Here is a 13,553-nt window from a genome sequence, read left to right as displayed (position 1 = left end):
GATGACATAGCTGTTCATTATGAAGTATACAAAATAAGAGCAGGTTTGGTACTCTTAAAATTGTAGCACCGAGAAAGAAAGAAAAACAACAGCTACATAAGGTCTGAGAAGAGTATATCTGGGGGACTTCATAGAGAGCCAATAATAATAATAATGGTCATAAATCCAGCACCTGGCCTATTATGGTGAACTTTTAACTCCTGAGCACTATCAGCGAAAGAAACTCTTACAACTCAGCTAAATCAGTCCCACTTACCTTTAAGTGAAGGCCTGCGTCCTGGAGCAGAAAACAGAGAGAAGAGTGGAAAATGAATCTGACAGGACAAATAGCTCATACATGCCTACCTCATATCACAAGCAAAATTCATTGCAGGTATATTATCAATCCAAATGCAAAAGGTATGCAAACAACAACGTATTAGGGTATCTCCCATCCACCATGCATGGAAAGATTCCTTAACAACCAATTACAAAAAAAAAAAGAAAACAGATTGAAAAATTGGACTCCTTAACAACAACTTATGAAAAAATAAGTTGGAAAAACTTAAGAACTCTAGTCCCCAAAAAGTCACTACTAAGAAAATGAAAAATCAAACATGAGAATGTGAGAAGATATTTGGGTTGGCGAAAAACCTCGGAAGTTTTCCAGGTGAAATCTGAAATTTTTCCCCATAGGCAGAGGGCAAGGAGAGACTGAAGAAAGAAGCAGGCCACTCCAAATTAGAGGTACCAGATTAAAAAGCTAGGGAACTTACTTAGGAGGTTTGTCTTGGACAGCCCCACAAGTAAACGCCCACACCCGCCACCGGTATCTTAAAGCTTATATAGAGGCCTTAACTGGCTTCAGTCACGTCTATACCATCCAGGTGGTTTCAACTACGCATTGCTGTCTCCAGCTGTGTCCTTGAAAAAACGCTCCAGCTGGAAATGGAGGGCACGTGGAACCAACATTCCAACGGTGGGGGAGGGGTGAGAAGCCTCTGATACCCCAGGTGCAGCTCTCGGGTCAACCAGCGGTCATGTCCTCTTGATGACCTCCTCCAACAATTTATAATACATAGAATTGACAAAGGTACATATCCAGAGATATATAAACATTACTCCAAAAATAAATTTTAAAAAGCATAACCCAATACATGTGTAATAAAGTTGAACAGGCGGAGGGCGCCTGGGTGGCTCAGTCGTTAAGCGGCTGCCTTCGGCTCAAGTCATGGTCCCAGGGTCCTGGGATTGAGCCCCACATCGGGCTCCCTGCTCAGCGGGAAGCCTGCTTCTCCCTTTCCCACTCCTCCTGCTTGTGTTCCCTGTCCTGCTGTGTCTCTCTGTCAAATAAATAAATAAAATCTTAAAAAAAAAAGTTGAACAGGCATTTTACAAATAAAAAAGATCTCTAAACTGCGAAAATAAATAAAAGCAATCAACTTTATTAGTACTTAGGAGAAATGCAAATTAAAACAAATGGGATACTGCCATGCACTCATCAGAAAGGTTAAAATTAAAGAGATTTCGAATGCTAAGTATTGGTGAGGATGTGGCACAATGGAAATTCTTACTGCTGAGTGAAAAAGTTAAATCAAGATAATTTTGGAAAGCACTTTGGCAGTATCTACCAAATTTGAATATATACACACACCTTATAACCCAGCAATTTCACTTTTAGGTTTTATCAACCTGACAGAGAAAGGTCTGTATTGTCATCAAAAAAAAAAAAAAAGAGGAATGTGTACAGTATCATTGTATTTGGCATAGCTGCAAACTAGAAACCCAAATGTCTCCAGTAGCAGAACTAATATATAAATTGTGGTATATTCATGCAACGGAATGTTATGTAGCAAGGAGAATGCACATAAACAATTGGTACACAGGTAAAAACCAGAAACAGAAGAATACATAGTGTGTGTGATTCTACTTATATAAACAAAAGTAGCTTAGCTGTGGTGTTAGAAGTCAAGATAGTCAATAGTTTCATAGAAGGGAAGTCACAATGGGAGACAAGCAAGGCTTCTAGATTCCTAGTGGTTTTGTTTTTCACCTGGGTGGTGGTTACACAAGTGTAATCATTTTGTGATAATTCATGATTTGTGTACATTGTCATACATCAAATAAAGTTTTAAAAAATTAATGGTGTGTGAGCAGGAATTTAGGGAAGACTCTCTGAAGAAGCCAGCCCTCCAAAGATCAGGAAAAGCACATTCCTATGACAAAGAAGCTGCTAGTGCAAAGGTTCTAGGTCAAACAACCCCAAGGAACAGAAAGAAAGCTGCCGTGGCAGAGCCTGGGTCCAGGGGAGAGCGTGTTTGAGGCAGAGCAGGCAAGAGCTCCTCTGCAGCCAGGGCAAATTGAGATTTTATACTAAGCATCATTTATTCTGTTTCCAAACAAGGATAATTTTACCTCACAGTTGAGAAATGTAAGGCTTCAGAAGAAAATTCAAGCTAAAGGGATTGAAGTTCAGAATAAATTTATGAAAGCCTAATAAATAGTTTTATGTCCAATAAACAAAATAATAAAATTGATCAAGAACAAAATAAATTTATAAGCTTTTCCCCTTGAAGGCCTTTGCAATAGAGCTATATCTCATAAAGACCCTGTTATTGCCTCTTGGTTTAAATTATGATCCCAAGAAATAGTCAAATTGGGAAGGAAACAACCTTGACTAATTGAGTGACCTTAGGCAAGTCATAACTTCACCGAGCTCTCAGTTTCCTCAACTATAAAATGAAGGGGTTAAGACGTATCTTCTAAGGTTTCCCAGCTCTAAATTCTATTATTCAAAGTCACTTAAATTCTTGCTGCTTTAGTTTTTTGCACAAGAACAATATATTAACAGCTGTTACTGCATGCCTGAAACATTTCCTGGAGGTGTTTTCATTTATTAATTGTAAGATTGGTGATATTGTTACCAACAGTCCTCACTTTAATTTACTGAGTACTAACTCTTCCATTAGGTATTGGAAGCAAGACCCTTCAAGAAGATACTAAGTAAAATGACAAAGTAACAATTCTTAAGGTGAAACATTGATATGGTCAGAGCCCCAAGGTTTATCATTAAATATAGTGACTATTCATCAATAATTTCTCATTCAGACTTCCTAAAAACATTTCTTTCTTAGGAAGAAATTTCAATCAATTGAAAAACTTCTCTTTTCTGGCTTTCTCTTCCATGCTTACAAGTTTTTCTTCCTCATTCATCATTTGTAATAGAATACAACAACGAGGGGGCACCTGGGTGATGCAGTCGGTTAAGTGTCCCACTCTTGGTTGGTTTCGGCTCAGGTCCTGATCACAGGGCCCTAGGATCCACACTCAGCGAGGAAGTCTGCTAAAGTTTCTCTCTCCCTCTCTTCCTACCCCTCACCCTTGCTCTCTCTCTCCTAAATAAATAAATCTTAAAATATATATATATATAATAATGAAGCAAACACTAAGAGATGATTAATAGAAGAAAAATGTGTTTAAAAAGCCCAGTAAGATAGAGAATGTCAAGGCCACTTATTGCAAACCTACAACATTACCTATTTATATACACGATTTAATGTAAATTATGTACACAATTAACTCTGAATGTAGTTAAGTGTTTCCATGTGGGGCTTACAGCATATATAGTCAAACAGGAAAACTAGATTCCTTTGCAGATCTATTCAAAGGAGCTAAGATGGAAGTTGGTCCCCTCTCTTGGTAATTTGAGCAATGGAGAGAGTCTAGTGAGCATGTTTATGAGTGATTCCTGTGAAGGCAAAATAGACCATTTTTTTAATATAAGCTCAAAATTATAGCTATATACATTTGAGACTGTGGGTTTATTATTTGATTCTTGGGATGATAAAATAGTCAAACCAAATATGAAATGAAATGCAGTTATACACAAATATATTTTATAAGCTTGTTCATTTTCTCTACCTAGAGAAATCTACTCCTCTTTTAAAGCGGAGGTGGAATGAGATCTCCTAAATGTCACTTTCTCTACACTCTGGAGACTGAATGAATTACTTCTTCCCTCACACTTTTGCACTGCTGGAATAATATTTATCACATTGCATCACAAATAATTATTTATAGGTCTCTCTATCCTTCTAGATAATGTTTTAAGAAGGCAAAGGCTGTAGATGTTTCATGTTGTATCCTCAGCACCAAATAAAACGCCAGGCTATAAAATAGGTCCCGGCAAAAGTTTGTTTGAATTAATATTGAGCTCTCTACAGAAGATACTTCACAAGTCCAGTGAAAAGGAAATATAATGGAAAGGCAGAGTCCATTAAATTGGCCGTATACCTTCTACTTCTTTTTTTTTAGGCCCTATAACCACAGGCATGGTTTAATACATAACTCAAGGCTACTTCCACCATTAAGATTCTCCTGATTTTTCCAGGTTATAATATCTGCTGCTTTTACTGCACTTCCAAGCATTTTACCTCTACCAAAGCCTTCTCTTACTTGCCTTTTTTCAATTCTTAAAAAAAAATTTTGAAGGGAAAATATCCCATCCTTCATATCTCTGAATATACAATGTCTAACTACCACTGGCCTGGCACATGATACATACTCAGTCCGTGTTTGTTAATTAACAATTTATTAGACTTGAAAATGATTCAAAAGATCATAGATTGCATCATTTCCATTGTAACCAAGATGAAGGCCAGAGTGGTCTTAGGAGCCTTTTGTCTTCCTGATGAGTCCTTCCATTACATCCCACTGCTCCTTGGTAACCTAACACAAACAGAAAAAGGCAATTTTATATGGTTCTTGCCTATTTTTAAAGCTTGGTATCTTAGCTGCTAATATTATATTATATTCATAAAATGGCATTACCTTCCTCAGACTGTTGAATTCCCCTGAAATAAATACTTGCTCTCCACCATCAAATCTAATGACCTGAAAAAAAAAAAAAAAAAAACTCTGAAACTAACTCCTTTTGAAAAGTTTCTGAACCATTAGCCATTTTCCCATCTTAATTGAATAGAACATCTCCTTGGCACTTTCAATCAAAACCCAAAGTTTGAAAAGAAAAGTCATGATTAAACTTAATCTGATTTACTCATTTTAGAATCCTCTTTCCCCCATCTCCACAATTTCAAATTCTACCCAATAGTAAAGATCATCTGGCATGTCTACCAGAGTAATTGGCATTTGATAAAATTAATTTATCTACAAACAAATTCCATAGCCTAAACAATCTGTATTAATATTTTTATATTATTTACAGCCTAAAAATTATTTTAAATCATATTTATATTCAATATTGTCAGGAATGGTTCCACAAAATGCCTTCTCACCCCAAATCCACCTCCCCAAAAAGTCAAGAGAAAACAATACTTACTGCCCCATTAATCCAAGAAGCATAATCACTACAAAGGAAAGCAGCAAGATTTGCAAGTTCTTCCACAGTTCCTAGCCGACCACAAGGAATTCTAGCAATCACTTCTTTCTCAAATGTTCCGGTTGGGTCAAGACGACTAAAGGCACCCTTAAAAATTAAGAAAATAGTTAGGTTGCATTAAAAAAATTTAAGAAGCAAGTCTGCATAAAATGGAATATTACTATGGCAGCCTGTTCATACCCCAGGCCTTGTAAACAATAGAGAATTTTGCCAAATTCTTCCAGAGTCATGTCAGCTCAAAACAGGTCATTTTACCTAATACTGACTAAAAAAATCACCAGAAAATATAACCTTTTTACCTTCACCTATAAAATGAGATCTGTCTTTAGCTACCTCACAAAATTGTTGTAAGAATTAAGTGAGAAAATGTATATGATAGTACTCTGAAATCTGTACATGCTTAGTGTGGTGGATACAGTGGTACTGATGATGTTTGATTGAATAATCACAGAAAAGTGACTCAAGTAGGAAAGCTTTAAAAGGAAATTCCTTTTCTTCTTTCTTCTCAAAACAATTAGAAAGGAAGAAAACAAGTATGTAGGGATATTAAATACAAGTAGATCCTTGAGAAAAAAAAAAAAAAACCCCTGTAACTAAATTTGCCAACCAATGTCTGCCTTCTGTTAATGATGTGAAGGTGCAGACCAAGATGAAGTATGCATGTGCACTGATTTTAAAAAAAGGAGTAGAAGAAGGTGAGAGACAGAGCAAGCTCTCAAGAGGCTCCTTGTGAGCCCTCCAGCCCTCCTGCCCTCCCTGGGCGGGTATAAACTAGCAGAGACAAAGAGCAGCAACAGGTCCTGATCCTGGCTCTGTCGGGATTGCTATGGAGTTTCTACACTTCCGTTTTCTTTTAATCTCTTTAAAGCTACATGCTTGTTACTTGTGTACAACGGATTCCTGTACTGTTACACTGTAAACTCCTTGATATGACAAGTACTCTGTAACAAATGCACCTTCAGTACCTTCCCACATAGCAGTCCCTCAATAAGTATATTTTAAATAAATAAATAAATAAAATGCAGGTGATCTCTCCTGGAGATTGAGGTCCTAAAAAGAAGCTTCTGTGACTCCAGGTTTCTCTTCAGAGAGTGCTCAGCACAGGGCTGCCCTGACTCATGTGCTTTAATGTATGCTTTTGAGTTATTTTCCCATTAATTGTATTAGATTCTTTATTATTGGAGTGTCAAACAAGATAATCAAGATTCACTCACTCAAGTAGTTCTTCTTCCCATTTTCCACCCTTTAAACTGCTAAATAAACGAATGCAGCCATGTCCATGTAACACCCAGAACTACCTACAATCCAAATGCTCCTCCGCACTATTTTCTAACGTTATTTATACAACCAAAACAAGTTATCATACTTCACCTAGGCCTTCGGAGCTACAGGTCAGTTGGGATTGTAAATTCTTGCTTTACATAAAAACAAAAAGTAAGAGTGAAGTTATCTGGGGCAATGTGAGAGAACACAGAACCTGTGGGCCTTCTAACTATAAGAGCATTAGTGATCATTATGAGTTGCAATGAGTATCTGTAAGCATTACTGACTAGAGGAGAAAAGCATGCCATCAGAAAGATTTGTAATCAGAGAGAAATGGGAGTTAAATGACATGCATAATTGTTTGCAAGTGAAAGGCACAGATAGGAGTCGAAGAAAATGCTAACTATAGCAAGACCAAGCCTGTATGACAACTTTCTAGAACATCTCTTAAAATAAAAATATACTTACATTTCTATGAACTAAAAAAGAGACGTCAAAGTAAGAATCCATAAAATATGGTGAGGATTAAGAAATATAGGTTAATAACAGATTACTGAAGCAAATCAGACGAAATACCAAAATGGATGGCACAAAAGATCCCAGAAGATTAAGACATTGAAACAGATCTTATCAAGAAGTTACATAGCTGTTGTATTCCTGCCCACCTCCTTATTTATATTGGATAATGATAAAGCCCACTACCCTAACACTGGGGATCCAAACTCAGGCATCTCTGACAAGTCCTGCACACAACAGTCAGTCAATATTTCATTCCTTAATCATTCAGGAGATAATAGGCAAACTAAAACTTACTTTTGTTTTTATAGGCCCTGGTTGAATCACATTAAATCACAGTCCATATTTACCCCATTCAGCTGCAAGAAACCTAAAAATTAAAATAAACACCAATATTTTAATATTCTAAAATATTATACTATATGTCAAAAATACTAATAATGCAGACTCACTGCATGCTTACTATATGCCAGAGACTACAACCCCAACAAGTAGGTACTATTATCATTCCTCATGTTACAGACAAGGAAACTGAGGCACAGAGAGATTAAGTCACTTGCTCTGAGTCATATGGCTAGTGACAAACCTCAAGTGGTCTAGTTCCAGAGTTTGTGCCTTCAATGACTCTGCTGTAATATCTACCATTTGTATCTTAGTGTCCTTAATCACAATGCTATACGACCTACCACTTACATTTTAGAATTAAGTCTAATAACAAAATACATTTTTAGAATAAGTATCCTAATTTAGCATAAAGAGGTGAGAGAATCATGCCCCTCCCCCACATTTTCTGGAGTTCAGTGCAACATGTACTACTTATATATAGTACATTGCATTACAATGTTTGCAACATCATGAGTACTTTTAAGCAAGAGATGGATTACATAGATATAAAATATTAACTGCATCCATGTTTAACGAGGCTTTAATAACATTGCTGCACTGCACTCAAAGGGAAATAGGAATCTAACAAAATCTTACTAAATATCGAGAAGCAAAATATAACAATAATAGCAAACATGGAAACATGAAGCAATCTGTTTTAAAAGTCTACTTGATAGACAGGTCTAACTTTTATTATCTAAACTCGTTTTAGGACTTTATACTCATATGTACCTCTGTGTGTATATATACTGAATCTCGTTTTAAAAAATGACTTAAGGTAACAACTTTAAAAAATACATATAACGTAAATGAGGAAGATAAAATCGTTTAAAGGAAAGAGAGACACAGACAAAAGAAGGAAGCAGGAAAGGAGAAAGGAATTGAAAAATGGATAAGGAAAGATAAAGGAGCCAAGAATGGAGCTAATACCTAAATGTTTTGTGCCATTCTATACAATCACAATAGGTGGGTCACAAATTTGCATCCATTCTTTCCAAGATGCAATGCAAAAAAGGTAAGCCCTAATCAGCTACACACTTTGCAGTGCCCATGAGGGAAAGGCAAGGCAATTTCAAAGAAAAAGCACAATTGTTCCTGATAAAAAAAAAAAAAATTTCTTTCAAGAAGACTTCTAAAATGAAAACTGTATAAGACAGTAAGACAATACTGTGTCCTTGCAATAGATACAAAGAGATAAGTCTTATGAAACTGTAACATACCAATTAATATAGTCTGACAAGATCACTTCAAAGGCCAATTCAGCAAAACTCATTCTATATGATAGGGGGCAAGTGCTCCAAGTACAGTCTGTTAATCTATCTTACTCCATGGATGCATTTTAGAGAATGGGTAGACTGCATCTCTTTCAGGCAAATCATACATAAAAATTGCTTCTGAGTGACGCTTTTGACAGAATTCATGACTATACCTACCCTTGGCACCTACTTGTAGTGCACCTGCTCCAAACTGCTAGGGAAGTAGCAACTTCAGGTCTTAACAGAATTACAAGCTGAGCACAGTTTATGGTTTCCTGTGAAAAACTGAGCAACCTATTAAGGAAACCTGCCTAGAGGAAAAGCCATCCTATCTCTGCTCAGAGGTGCAACAGATACACTTTTTCCAGTCCTAGCTCTCGTTAAATTAGCTTATATTCTGAAGAACTACCATAACATGATAACAAATCCACCTCATTAGCTTGTTTTGCATGTTAAATTAGCTTATATTCTGAAGAACTACCATAACATGATAACAAATCCACCTCATTAGCTTGTTTTGCATGTTGAGATACAAAGCACAATACACCCGATATATGTCAGCCATTGTGTTGTTAAATCAACAGATGCTTATTGTGTATTTACTATGTGTTAACCTTTTATAAGTGTTATTTACCCTCAAAGGAAGGCACTCTCTGCCTCTCAAGACAGCAGTCCTTCTCTCTCAAGGGAGGTTAGCTTAGTTGTATAATAAACTAGTTACTGTGCTGGGAACTGTGTAATGTGCACCATGACTGCTTATAGGAAAAAGTACCCTAAGTCTACTGAGAGTAAGAGGGAAGTCTTCCTGGAAGAGGTGATATTTGAGTTGACACTTGAAGAAGGATTAGGAGTTTATTGTGGGAAGCAAGGGGGAGGAAAAGAGGATGGGAGATAATAGGGTGTCGGATGGAGAAAAAAGACAACGCAGGTATATGGACCAGTATGAGTAAAGGACAAAGGTACAAACAACATGCAGTATTTGGTGATCTACAAGGCCTCATCCAGTATGACTGTGTCCTATAAAGTATGAGAAGAGGATTGACGGGAACTCAGGCTGGAGAGTAAGTAAACATTTACCGAGTATCTACTCCATGCAATATGCTATGCAATAAAACAAAACAAAACAAAACAAAAAACAAGCAGCACAGAATCACAGTTCTTAAAGGACACGACACTGAAACCTCTAAGATCAAAGGTCCCAACAAGACAAATACTGATACTGTACAAATGATGCCAAAATAGTCAAGTTCTAATTCCTATTTCCAATGCCACCTGACATTAAAAAAGTAATTACCTCTATTTACACTAAGATTCCACTGCTAAGTATAGTAATACGTCTTTTTATCTCAAATAAATATGTGTTACTGATTTCAATGTTGAAAAATACTTTAGGACTACTGGAAGAAAAGAACAATGATGTTTTGGCAAACACTGAGCATCAGCCACGCACCAGATCTTGCTGAGAAATAAGTATACTGAGATGAATAAGGTATGGTCCCTCCCTCACGGAACTCACATCCCAGTGGGGAGGTCACATAGCTTTAACAATATGTTCGAAAACAGCCTTGCATGTCCTTCTCTGTGTCCTTACCATATTGGTACATGACCTTCATTTTAGAATCTATAACAATGGATAGCATTTATTTATTAGTGTGTTAGTCTCACTAGATTGGAATAAACAAAGTTTTAAGGGTGCACAGAGCAGAGAATAACTAATTCTGTTCTAAAGCAATGAGAGAAAACCTTCTAGAGGAGGTGATATGATGAGAGCCTTGAAAGCAGGGAAAATATCACAGCAAATTCCAACAGCAGCATAGGCCAGACATAGAGAGATGAAAACACACAGCATATTTAAGGAAATACAGAGCAGTTCAATAGAGATTAAAACACAAGAAAAACAGTATAATGCTATCCACTCAGGGGAGGATGAGAACTATTCTACTTCTATCAATAACCTATCCCTGGACCTAGCTCAGTGCCAGGCACACAAAAGGAACGCAATAAACATTTATCCAATTAATCAATGAATAAACGAAGGCCAGGGACAAGTTTATTTAGAATACCATACTAAGGTTTGGCTTTTATTCCAAATAATAATGAAAAAATGATCTAAGATTTTAGCTAGGGAGTATCATAAGCAGACATATTTTTAGAAAGATGATTCTGGTGGGAAGATGAATAAAAAATAAAGAGGGAAGAGACTGGTAGCAGAGAAACACATTATAGGGTTATTACAGTAAGCCATGATGAGAACCTACATTATAACAAAGACAGTAGAAAAGGCCAATGGGGAATAGATTTGAAAAGCAATCATATGCTGCTGAGAAAAGGCCACAAGATCTGGCAAGTGGTCACTGGTTTATGTTAGTCCTATTAATCTTACACAGCAGGTACAATATAAGGATGGAGGTGTGTTTAACACAAATCAGAAACAGCACCGATAAAGATATATGGGAGAGCAAAAAGGCTATAGTCCTGTGCTATTTCATATGGCAGCTACTAGCTACATTTGGCTATCTAATCTTAATTTTAAAGTAATTAAAATTAAATAAAATTTAGTTTCTCAGTGACAGTAGCCACAATTCAAGTGTTTCATATGTGGCAACTGGATAGGGTAGATTTATAAAACATTTCCATCACTGCAGAAAGTCCTATTGGACAGTGCTGATATAGACAAATAAGACTTATCCAAGAGCTAGAACGTCTGTTTCCAAGTGAATCCAAGTTAATCTTTGTTTTACTTTTCTCTGGATGGAGACTAGAAAGGAGAAATTAAGCTCCATGAACTACCAAAGTACATTATCTATCTCCGGTACTGGGATTATCATAGTAGTACTCACTTGCTCATGGCTTCCACTCCTGCTTTAGCAGAAGCACTTGGTACTACAAAACCTGACCCACTTTCAGCATAGATGGTTGTAATAGCAAGAAATGCTGCTCCTGAAATTTGAAAAGGATATAGTAATTAACAATACAGCTAAGTCAATTCACATCAGGAAAATATGATTTACAAGGATAGGATCTGATTCAAGAGGATTTAACAAAAATGTAGCATTTTTTAAACTTCAGTAGCCCTAAATTAATGAGAGAGTAATCTAATAAAATTGCTAATCTTGCTGTCATTCAAGATGGCCCAGTCTGTGCTTACCTGAAATCCTATGGCAGGTGAGTCAAGACGGTGACCCAAAACTCAGAGGCGCGGCCCTATAACCCCCTGCATAATCAGCTGGATGGGATTTCCATTAACTAAGCACCCACTTAAATAAGAATAAATCAGGGACACCTGGGTGGCTCAGTCGGTTAAGCATCTGCCTTCAGCTCAGGTCATGATCCCAGGGTCCTGGGATGAGCCCCACATTGGGCTTCCTGTTCAATGGAGAGCCTGCTTCTCCCTCTCCCTCTGTTATTCCCCCTGCTTGTGCTCTCTCTCTCTCTTTGACAAATAAATAAATAAATAAAATCTTAAGAATAAATTAGAATCAAAACTATATGAGCAGGGACTTGACCAATTCCAGCCATGATGGACTTGCCCTCCCCCTGTAAACAGCAAGAAAACTGTGTAAGATATATAATTATATGATACAACTATTTTTAGATACTGTACAGCAAGCAGGGAAGACAATGATCCCTGAGAGAAGAAAAATGAAATGAGCCCTAAGGTCACCCCAGATTTTTGCCTAAAGGTACTATACATATACTATATACTACATAATATACTATGGTATAAACTACAAATATACACATACTGTATATATATGTATATACATACACATACTGTACACTATATAGACTGTGAGATAAGGAGGAGAAATACGAGCAAAACACAGCACTCTCACTGAGTTGAGGAGATGGAGATCAGAGTTTGGGGAGACTGAGCAAGTTGGAATTTGTGAGGAGAGTTTCCCCAGGGAGGGAAGTATGCAGAGATAGAGCTCCATAAATCTGGAGAGTATCTCCTCGAGTCTTTGGCCAAATATCAAGCTGTACATGTTTAGGGGGAGATTTCATTAGACCAGGCAAAGAACCGCCAGGGAGCCATAAGCTGAACAATTTCCAGAGCTCACATAGGCTGGGAGATGAGTGAGTTCTAGGCAGCTTCACTGAACATCCAGGACTTTCAGTGGAGAATTCAGAAAGGCCAGGCCTTGTTAGGAGAGTTAAATTAGGGGCACCTGCGTGGCTCAGTTGTGAAGTGTCTGCCTTCGGCTCAGGTCATGATCCCAGGGTCCTGGGACTGAGCCCCACATCGGGCTCCCTGCTCCCCGGGAAGCCTGCTTCTCCCTCTCCCACTCCCCCTGCTTGTGTTCCCTCTCTTGCTGTGTCTCTCTCTGTCAAATAAATAAATAAAATCTTTAAAAAAAAGAGTTAAATTAGCTCAAAAGTAAAGGCTACTCTAGATGTACCCAAATAAAGCTTAAAAATGAACACTGAAATGATGGAGCTGATCCACAAGTAACTTAACTATATGCTAAAATAAAATTCAAAACACTTCAAAGGAAAATTTTAATACACATACAACACTCAACAACATAACATTCATAGCTCTCAATCAAAACTTACTACACAAAAAAGACAGAAGCGTAACTGGGAGAAAAATCAGTTAATAGAAAGAGCCTCAGAAATAACAGAAAAGATGGAATTAGCAGACGAAGACCTTTAAAATGATACTGTAAACATGCTAGAAGATTTCAAGGAAAATGAGTATAATAAGTAAAATGCAAAATGCAAAAATAAAACCAAATAGAAGTTCTAAAGCA

At 37.1% G+C, this 13,553-nt stretch overlaps 1 protein-coding gene and 1 long non-coding RNA gene across 2 annotated transcripts in view; both read right to left on the bottom strand.

Annotated features, from left to right (window-relative positions):
• LOC141372811 (uncharacterized) overlaps nucleotides 1–576 on the bottom strand; it is a 57,628-nt gene extending 57,052 nt beyond the window's left edge. The window contains exon 1 of the long non-coding RNA XR_012378251.1: nucleotides 257–576. This is a non-coding gene — a long non-coding RNA (uncharacterized lncRNA). The remainder of the gene's footprint in view (nucleotides 1–256) is intronic.
• A 3,977-nt stretch (nucleotides 577–4,553) lies between these two features.
• Nucleotides 4,554–13,553, bottom strand: part of DECR1 (2,4-dienoyl-CoA reductase 1) — a 43,442-nt gene continuing 34,442 nt past the window's right edge. The window contains 5 exon segments of the mRNA XM_073892948.1: nucleotides 4,554–4,707; nucleotides 4,810–4,872; nucleotides 5,318–5,464; nucleotides 7,454–7,526; nucleotides 11,637–11,736. Of these exon segments, the coding sequence (XP_073749049.1) occupies nucleotides 4,648–4,707; nucleotides 4,810–4,872; nucleotides 5,318–5,464; nucleotides 7,454–7,526; nucleotides 11,637–11,736 (443 nt within the window). The 3' untranslated portion in view covers nucleotides 4,554–4,647.

This window comes from Callorhinus ursinus, unplaced genomic scaffold (assembly GCF_003265705.2).
Source record: "Callorhinus ursinus isolate GAN/ISIS: 27379988/994484 unplaced genomic scaffold, GSC_fseal_2.0 scaffold5, whole genome shotgun sequence".
In the NCBI taxonomy this organism is placed as follows: Eukaryota; Metazoa; Chordata; class Mammalia; order Carnivora; family Otariidae; genus Callorhinus; species Callorhinus ursinus.
Note: the sequence above shows the minus strand (reverse complement) of the source record. Positions and strands in the feature narration are given on the sequence as shown.